Source organism: Arachis stenosperma, chromosome 8 (genome assembly GCF_014773155.1).
Source record: "Arachis stenosperma cultivar V10309 chromosome 8, arast.V10309.gnm1.PFL2, whole genome shotgun sequence".
NCBI lineage: Eukaryota > Viridiplantae > Streptophyta > Magnoliopsida > Fabales > Fabaceae > Arachis > Arachis stenosperma.
The window spans coordinates 6802893-6812876 of NC_080384.1; the positions used below are offsets into that span (position 1 = coordinate 6802893).

General features: G+C 32.7%; 1 protein-coding gene across 1 annotated transcript; it reads left to right on the forward strand.

Moving 5' to 3' along the window:
- Window positions 1-1077: 1077 nt before the first annotated feature.
- On the forward strand, window positions 1078-7050 carry LOC130944811 (MLO-like protein 1). Its single transcript, XM_057873344.1, has 13 exons — window positions 1078-1315; window positions 1385-1650; window positions 1907-2023; window positions 2109-2169; window positions 2923-3017; window positions 3637-3711; window positions 3817-3905; window positions 4041-4090; window positions 5152-5192; window positions 5692-5901; window positions 6048-6115; window positions 6195-6255; window positions 6351-7050. The coding sequence occupies exons 1-13, from the start codon at window positions 1129-1131 to the stop codon at window positions 6576-6578; spliced, it is 1548 nt and encodes a 515-aa protein (XP_057729327.1). The 5' UTR covers window positions 1078-1128; the 3' UTR covers window positions 6579-7050.
- The last annotated feature ends 2934 nt before the right edge of the window (window positions 7051-9984 follow it).

The following is a 9984-nucleotide window of genomic DNA, read 5'->3' on the forward strand; positions in this document are numbered from 1 at the left end:
ATAGCAATTAACAAGGTTTTGAAAATCGAACCAATTGGTTTTGTTGTTAATTGAAAATCAGTAACAATAGAGCTTGTTACAGCAAGGAGTCGACAGCCAAGCAGGAGCAGTGCATGACGGTAACGAGAAGAGCTCCGAGCAAAGATTTCACAGTGAGGGAAAAGAAGGTGAGTGGTAGAGATGTTCAATATTGACACCCTTTGTCAGTCACAATTTCGACGGCGATGGTGAGCTCTGGCTGAGGAGAGGAGTTCGGTGATGGTAGGAGCTGCTAGCTGCAGCTGGTGGTGGCTGGCTGATGAGTGTTGTTGATGAGTTGATGAATCATGGGACTGAAAAAGCCTTTGGGGTTAACTGGTTAAGAGAGAGTGAATAAGTGAGTGGAGACTATGATTGCTTTCTAATTCAAAAAAGGGCTGGAGGGTTTCTTTGTAGTTTGAAATAAAATGACACTGTTTGGAGAAATTTTTGAAAATTGGTCGAATTCTGATTCAGTTCAAACAACCAGTTCTTGATCGGTTCGATAGTGTAACAACGATTTTTAAATTTGATGAATATAACTTTTAACCGAACCGTAAATATCATTAGTTATGATTCAATCGATTTGACCAGACGGTTCGAACCAATTTTCAAAATCTTGATAAATAAACAACACCAGTTCATTTATTTGCTTGGTATAGCTAGAATTTATTATTTTTTTAGTTATTAATTAATTATTAATATTTAAAATTATAAATTAAAAATATGGTATTAGATTAATAAAATTTAATTTAATTGATAACTAAAAAAAATAAATGAAAAAATATAAGGAGCCAATTAAATATTTGTATAGTGTGTATAATAGAGATTTAGAAAATATTAAAAATATAATTATTAGTGTTACTTTTTTTCATTAGTTAAAATTTTTTAGTTGAGTGATTTTATGACATGATATTAGAAGTATAAATTCGAAAAATCAAAAGTTCAATTCTTGGCAACTTTAAGCTTTTGGTTCAATGTTTATTTATATTTATATTATTTATTTATTTATATTATTTATATCAGAGATTAGAGATAGTGAGTCGCGTCGCAGTCGCGTTGCGTTTTGTTTTATTTGCAGCGTGGATACTGCTCCCATCGTAAAACAGAATGAGTGGCGGGGGTGCAGAAGAGGAGGCAAATCTAGAGTTCACTCCGACGTGGGTTGTGGCCGCCGTTTGCACTGTAATCGTGGCCATTTCCCTCGCCGCCGAGCGTTTCCTCCATTACGGCGGCAAGTTCCTCAAAAACAAGAACCAGAAGCCCCTATACGAGGCTCTACAGAAAATCAAAGAAGGTACAGCGAACTACATAGAGTTTAGAGTTTCTTTTCCATTTGATTTTGATAGATCTGGGTGGCTCGCAGAGCTGATGCTGCTGGGTTTCATTTCTCTGCTTCTCACGGTATCGCAAAACGGCATCACTAAAATCTGCGTTCCTCCGAGCGTGACTCGCCACATGCTCCCCTGCAGCCTCGATGAAAAGGAGAAGGTCACCGTGGAGCATTTACTGGGACAAGACCGTTTCCATTTCGAACGTTTCTTCTCTTTCCCCAGGCGCCTTCTTGCCGAGACCCGAGGGACAGAGACAGAGACACATGCACTCGCTAAGACTGAATTCTGCGCTCGCAAGGTATATCCTACCTAAATTCTAATTCCTTCTTTCTTTACTTAATCCACCTCTCATCTCTATTATCTTATTATTATTTTTTTTATCGGACCATTTGCTTCGTTATTTGTTACATTCACGACATCATTTTTCACTCTCACTCATCATATTCACAGTATTATTGAATTGATTTGTCCCTTTCATGTTCTGTTCTACTTTCTTATAAAATTCCAGATCCCTGCGAATCTTCACGGTAATATTCCCTCCTTCTCTTTTTCAGAACAAGGTACCTTTATTATCTGTGGAAGCGCTGCATCACCTGCACATCTTCATTTTTGTACTGGCCGTCGTTCATGTCACCTTCTCCGTTCTCACTGTTATTTTTGGAGGAGCAAGAGTTAGTAACTTTTTTTTCCCTCTCCTTTCTGTCCTTTCTTCTCAAACCGTTCTTTGTTACTAATGTCGTTGCCCTTATTGCATAGATTCGCCAATGGAAGCACTGGGAAGATTCCATTGCGAAGCAGAACTATGAAACAGACCAAGGTACACACAATTCTTTTATTAATATACTTTCCATACTTCTAATAACCTTAACATACTTAAAATGGATGGGATGCTAACCTTGTTTCACATGTGACTCACTCTAGAGTCTACCCCTGGAAATTTATTTCTAGGTGATGCTCCCTTTCAACTAGGTTTTTCCTCGCATATCTTCTTTAACTTTCCTATTAAGGATTTCTATTCAATACAGGGATCTTCCTATTTTTGGAACCTTAGCGATAGAGAGTACATTGAGTTATGTAACGTTTTAGATCTTCTAGATGACGCCTTTTCTGTCTTTTATCTAGTGATTGTACCACATCACTAGATCAGTTTCTTTTAATGAGGTTTGTAGGTTTTCGGAGAAAGAAAAAGACAATCTTTGTGCCAATGTTCAATATTTGGCACTATCTGAAGTATTTGGCTAGAATGCATATTGTTTGGGATAGAATTAGGTGTTTAGCATCTCTATGGTATGGACTTTTCGAAGGATTTTCCCTCTCAGACATGCTGAGAGATTGGAAAGCCACAGTTCATTGATGCTAGTGGTGTTTTGCTTTTCGTTTTTGTTCGGGAGGATCTCTCTTCTTCCACTTCTTTGTATTGTTTCCTCTACACCTTAACGAAAGTCTTTCTTTTGTTATAAAAAAATCTTAATATACTTTCCAAAATGAATTTGAAAAAGGTTATGATTCTTGTTTAACTCCTCAGTAGCTATCTAATTTATACGTACCCTGCTCTCCTGGATTAATGCAGTTTTGAAACGAAAGGTGGTCGATGTTCAGCAGCATGATTTCATCAAAGGTCGCTTTTCGGGCTTTGGCAAAGATTCTGCCATAGTGGGTTGGTTGGTAAGTTATTTATAAGCTCGTTATGTTCTGCAGCTTTTAATAAATACAACATATATTCTTGTCATACTGAATCCCCTTTTCTTTTCATTTGAGATTTTTTAATATCATTCTTTGAATCCTTGGCATCGTAAGCTTTATATATTGCACTTGCATCCAAAGGCATGCTGTATTAGTGTATTTCATAGGTATTCTGCCAGCTATCTGTGTCCAGTCTTGTTTATTTACTTCCAATCACTTATAATTGAGTTTCTTCATACATTGTATGAGATTACAAAAAGAATACGGCATTAAAAACATTTGGAGTGTAATGTTAATATTTCATGTAGTGGTTGTGTACCTTGACCTCATTCATATCTTAGTGATCTCCATGGTTTTCTAATGATTGATTGGGGCTATTGGTTGACCTTGTTTTTATCATCTTTATTATTTGTGTCCCTTCTTTTTTATTTGGTTACATCTGTGGCACCGTGTAGTTATTTTCTTCATAATTTTGTGTTCTTTTAAACAACTTTCTGGAAATCTTGTTGATTTTGCAACAAATTAGTAATTTTATTGTGGACTTGTAGACCAAGCTTTTGTTTTACTTACTTTTCCTAATATCTTTTTATGTTTCTTTCAGAAATCCTTTTTTAAGCAATTTTATGGATCTGTTACAAAGTCAGATTATGTCACACTACGGCATGGTTTCATTATGGTAAAGTTTTAATGGTGTTTGTTGCAAATGACGTCTCAGCTTGATTCCAGTCATTGGCTTCCTTGCTTGAACATAATATTCTCCTTTGCTATATTTTTGTTGTAGACCCACTGCAAGGCGAATCCAAAGTTTAATTTTCACAAGTACATGATTCGGGCCCTTGAAGATGATTTCAAGCAGGTTGTTGGCATAAGGTAAGTGTCCATTATTGTTTCTATGCATATCATATTTACCCATAAATTAATTTCTCTATAAGTTGATTACCATTTGTCTTGTGAGTTGTGAAATTCTTGGAGTCTTTGTATAACAGTTATTTTTTGTGGCTGCAGTTGGTATCTTTGGGTTTTTGTGGTCATATTCTTGTTGCTCAATATCAATGGTATGGTTAATGACTTAAAACCTAAGCTGTGTGATAATCTTATTTTGTATTTAATCACTTAATGAACTCTGCCATGGCTGATACTTTATGCCGTACAAAGACTAACGCCTAGAAACCTTTTCCTCCCCTATGCTGCCATATCATCCTCTGAGCTAAAATGGAAAATATTGGTACTTGTTGATCACATTGTGTTGTTGACAAATGCAGTCATCTTCTAGTAATATATTTGCTTTTATTTTATTTTATTTGTTTTTGGTCAACAAAGTTAATTTAAAAACCTTTCTTGTTATGAAAAGGAAGAGATCTTGGCTATGTTTTAATTGGTGAAAAAATGTGGAGTGGAATGGAATGGAAGAGAAGGAAAAATAATGAATTCTATGGTTTTGATGTGATAAAAATGGATGGAGTGGAATAGATAATGAGGGAATTTATTCTATTCAATACCACCTTATCTTCCCATTTTTATTCTCCCCCCACCCAAAATTTGGGGGAAACTCAGGTGAAATGTGAATTCAAAGTTATTTTTCTTCACAAAATTATTACATTTTACTGTAATATCCAAGAATTCCATTGCCTTACAAAAATATCCACACAGTAAAGTGGAACAATTTTATTAATCCACTCAATTTCCTTCCATTCTCATCTTATTCCATTCTATCCATTTCAACTAGTTACTGTCAATCCAAATATAGATATCTTGTGTGATCTGGTTATGAATTTCTAGTATGATGAGCATTAGTGATCATGACAGATATACTTTTGCCTTGGAGGAGTAAGTGATCTAATTGCTTCTTTTGATATTGCTAGTTAACATTTATACAGGAACATTACTTTGAATTTCACAATTATGTTAGTCCACCCCATCTTCTCCCATTCTATTCTATCACACTACTTACCACCAATTAGGACATGGATAATCCTGTATTTGGTGATGGATTTCTAGCATGATGGACCATGATTAATATATTTTTGTATGTGAGGAGTAGTTGATCTGATTGCTTCTTCTGATGTTGCTTGTTATCAAAGAGCGTAACCTTGCATCACAAATATTATTTTTTCAGGTTGGCATACATATTTCTGGATAGCTTTTATTCCTTTCATTGTAAGTATGGTGATGAAATTATTAACTTTTATTTATTCATATGTATCTATTCTTTTCCCTGAACATTTACACGGCCATATTATTTTAATTTTGCTTGCTTTTTAACTCAACATAAGAATTAAAAAAATGTTGCTTGACGTTTTGCAATCAACTCACATGTATCGTGTTTAAAAGTAAAATTAAACTATTGAATCTATCAACATAAAGCCATACCTTGGTTTCCTGTTGCTAGAAGACTGGTATAAACATCTTTTAAATTCAGGTTTGTTGCATTTGACTATGAATATGACGTGTTATCTTTTCTTTCTTTCTTTCTTTCATTTTTATTTTATTTTATTTTTGCATTGCCTATATTACATGTTAACTCTGTTTATGTTGGCATGTCTATATATTTGTGCTTTCAACTTGATAGGTTGAAGGACCCTATGATTTTTTTTTTTTTTTTTTTTGCTCGTCTCCACTGCTTATATCTTTCCTCTTCTGGATTGCATTCTTTTAGCTTCTACTTGCCGTTGGCACTAAGCTGGAGCATGTGATAACACAACTAGCTCATGAAGTAGCTGAAAAGCATGCTGCCATAGAAGGTGAATTAGTTGTACAACCATCAGATGATCACTTTTGGTTTCATCGCCCCCACTTTGTCCTCTTCTTGATCCACTTTATCCTTTTCCAAAATGCTTTTGAGATAGCATTTTTCTTTTGGATATGGGTGAGCATAATTTTATTTGTGACATTTTCTGTGAACTTTATTCTGTATGCTTACTCTCAGTTTCCTTTTTTTATGGAAAGGTATATGTTGGGTTGAGGATAGTTATACTTTGTTTAGTGAATATAACCTATAGCTTGTGTTCTCAGGTTACATATGGATTTGACTCTTGTATAATGGGACAAGTTCGTTACATAGTTCCAAGGCTCATTATCGGGTACTATTGTGCATTCCGGACTCTGCAGTTGTTTCCTTTTCTCATTTTTCTTTCTTGCTCATTTGTGTTGGGGTTATAGAGTATTTATCCAGGTACTATGTAGCTACAGCACCCTACCACTGTATGCAATTGTTACACAGGTGTGTTTGCATAGCTATTAAAAGTGCAAGCTGAATCGTTCAAATTTGATTTTGGTTTGGCTTTTCATAAGTTTTCTGTTATTTTCACATTGTAGATGGGAACCCATTTTAAGGCAGCAATATTTCGTGAGCATGTGCAAGTGAGGCTTGCTGGTTGGGCACAAGAGGCAAAGAAGAAGAAAGGGGTAAAAGCTGATAGCCAGCCTGGTGAAGGAAGTTCTCATGCTGTTGCAGGAATTCAGCTTGGGTCAGTTTTCCAGAAGAGAGCATCCGCTGCAGAAGACAGTGCTTCTGTACCCAAAGTCGAGGGTTCAGCTGAGTAGCCTAAATGGGGGAGTTGTGCTCAAATCATCTTATTTTGTGTAGTTACAGAACACACTATTATTAGTATTTTATTTGCTAGCATTGTGCGACATTGTAGGATGTGTTTGGCTTAGGGTGTAGGCATAGTATTCTCCAGCGTCTTTGCTCTCGGTGTGTGACTTTGAGTAAATGGAACTATGGAGCCCATTGAACTTTCCCAAAACTCCTTTTCCAGAGAACTGATTTTTTGTATAGAAATTCTCTGTAGAGCATCCGACTGCAAAGACCCAAGGGGACTCTGACTTTGCGGTTGTTGCGAGTCCAGGGGATGAAATGTTGTAGTTATAGCATTTGCGGACCTCAACGAATCACGCACCACATTGGTTGTTGCTATTGCTGTTGTTACTCTATTATTGTTGTTCTGTTGTTATCGTTCTTATGGTTGTCTCCTTGTTGAAGCCTAACAAATAAAGGTTTTATCATAATTAGTGATATTGTGATTATAATTTGCAAAAAATAAAAGAAGATAATTTCAGTGAATATATAAGTGTAATAATCTTTGTCATGTAATAATCTTTGTCATGTAACGATGAAATTGAAATTGGTAATTTTAATGTTTAATTAAAATTAACTAATTTCGTTTTTGGTTCTTTGCACGGAAATTTAAATTATAATTTTAAATAAATATTATTTTGTAGAAATATAAATTAATTTAACTTAAAATAATTAATAATATATATTATGTTAGTAGGAAAATAATATCTAATATATAATTTGATGAGAGTTGATTTATTATTTATTTTTTTATAAAATTTGTGGTACATGAAAATAATAACCTTATCTTTTATTATTAAAAAAAATTAATTTTATTAGGTAACTAATAAGGAAAAAAAAACAACTCTAAATCAAGAGTAATCCTAATTTACAGTACAAAAAAAAAAAAAAAGGCACATCACCTTGCATCACTAGTAGCCTCGTGTCTGCTTTTGCTATCAGCAGCCGTGGGTCCTCTACTGTCGACAACGCATCACCTTTTGCCACCTGCAACCGCGCATGACCTCACAAACGTGGTAATGCAAGGAAAGTTCTATGATGCTGAAACTAGAATCCATCTCCACCTAATGAAATAAGCTGTCATTCTCTTTGTGTTACGCGTGTCCTGTAAAAGTAACTATCCCAATAAAGTTTATCACCCGCAAATGACAGTATTTATTCTCGACGTACTTAGCCTTAAACTTAAAACTAGCCATAAACACATTAATGATTTATTAAAAGAAATGTATTTTATAATGCTTTTATATTATTTTAATTTATCTCTTTGTGGACTTTGGATTCTAATGAAACTCTCATGCAATTTAAGAGTGAATTATGTACGGTGAAATTGTTAATCAGTTTAGCTTGGGTTTGAACAATAAATAAATAATGGACCTCTATTACTAATAAGGAGAAAAAAAAAAGTTTATGGCCAATAATAAAAAAAATCCAAAGAAAAAAAGTTTATGGTTAACAAATTTCTCCGATTATGTTATAAACTCATAATACTTAACCTAAATAAACAAAAATGTTGCCTTTTTTAAAAAATTTAAATTAGAAGTTAACTAAATATAGCGAAGGATATATCTTGTTATAGAGAAGAAATATATATATGGAAGAGTTTCAAGTGTACTGGAAACATCAGTATTTCAGTTATTTTAACCGTTGATTTTAATTATAAAAAATATATATAATATATATTAATTGAAATCAACGGTTAAAATAACTGAAATACCAATATTTCCGGTACACTTAAAATTTTTCATATATATATACTCACACACAGCATCATGGTTTGGTATATCACTATCATTTTTTTAGGTGATCGCACTATCATTTTTATTAATTATGTTTTGCAGAAGTTAGATCTTTTACTTTCATATAACACACACAAACAAAAAACAAAAAAATTTGAGTGGCTCATTAGTATACTTATGTGATTATATCCATATTGTTGATTTTTTTTTGTGACTTTATGTTGATATTGATTATTTCTCTTATTACTCTTAAATAAAATTTACATTGATTACCAAAAAAAAATTACATTTTATTTAAGAGTAATAAGAGTATTTTAAGAGTAATAAGAGAAATAATCAATATCAACATAAAGTAAAAAAAAAAAATCAACAACATGGACATAATCACATAAGTATACTAATGAGCCACTCAAATTTTTTTTTTTTTTTTGTTTTTTTTTTTGTGTGTTATATGAAAGTAAAAGATCTAACTTCTGCAAAACATAATTAATAAAAATGATAGTGCGATCACCTAAAAAAATGATAGTGATATACCAAACTGATGTGTGTGAGTATATATATGAAAAATTTTAAGTGTACCGGAAATATTGGTATTTCAGTTATTTTAACCGTTGATTTTAATTAATATATATTATATATATTTTTTATAATTAAAATCAACAGTTAAAATAACTGAAATACTGATGTTTCAAGTACACTTGAAACTCTTTTATATATATTTCTTCTCTATAACAAGATATATCCTTTGTTATATTTAGTTAACTTCTAATTTAATTTTTTTTAAAAAAGACAACATTTTTGTTTATTTAGGTTAAGTATTATGAGTTTATAACATAATCGGAGAAATTTGTTCACCATAAACTTTTTTTTTTTGGATTTTTTATTATTATTGGCCATAAACTTTCTCTTTTTTTTTTCTCCTTATTAGTAATAGAGGTCCATTATTTATTTATTGTTCAAACCCAAGCTAAATTGATTAACAATTTTACTGTACATAATCCACTCCTAAATTGCATGAGAGTTTTATTAGAATCCAAAGTCAGGTCCACAAAGAGATAAATTAAAATAATATAAAAGCATTATAAAATACATTTCTTTTAATAAATCATTAATGTGTTTATGGCTAGTTTTAAGTTTAAGGCTAAGTACGTCGAGAATAAATACTGTCATTTGCGGGTGATAAACTTTATTGGGACAGTTACTTTTATAGGACACGCGTAACACAAGGAGAATGACAACTTATTTCATTAGATGAGGATGGATTCTAGTTTCAGCATCATAGAACTTTCCGTAATGCAAACATCTCTTCTCGAGTAAATCCCATAATTGTAACACGCTAATTACCTTAAATCTTATCTCTTGTCGTAAAGTAAATGTTAATTAAAGGTTACGATAATTCTAAAGATTATACATAAATATATATAAGAAGGAATAATAATTTTAGAAGTCTGATGAAAAATTTAAGTTCAAATACGAAATTACAAAGCGCAAATGTTCACACGAAGCTATAAACTTAAGACACAAGATAAAAGTACAAGATAACAAAATATAAGAGTATAATAATCATAAGATACTAGCTTAAGCCTACGGAGTTTAGGCCGACTAATTAAATACTGACATACAGAGTTTTCAAAGT

Coding starts and splice junctions, on each gene's coding strand:
- LOC130944811 (XM_057873344.1), top strand. CDS start 1,129: ATGAGTGGCGGGGGTGCAGAAGAGGAGGCAAATCTAGAGTTCACTCCG. Junction 1,316..1,384: donor TCTACAGAAAATCAAAGAAG/GTACAGCGAACT, acceptor GGTGGCTCGCAG/AGCTGATGCTGCTGGGTTTC. Junction 2,170..2,922: donor GAACTATGAAACAGACCAAG/GTACACACAATT, acceptor GGATTAATGCAG/TTTTGAAACGAAAGGTGGTC.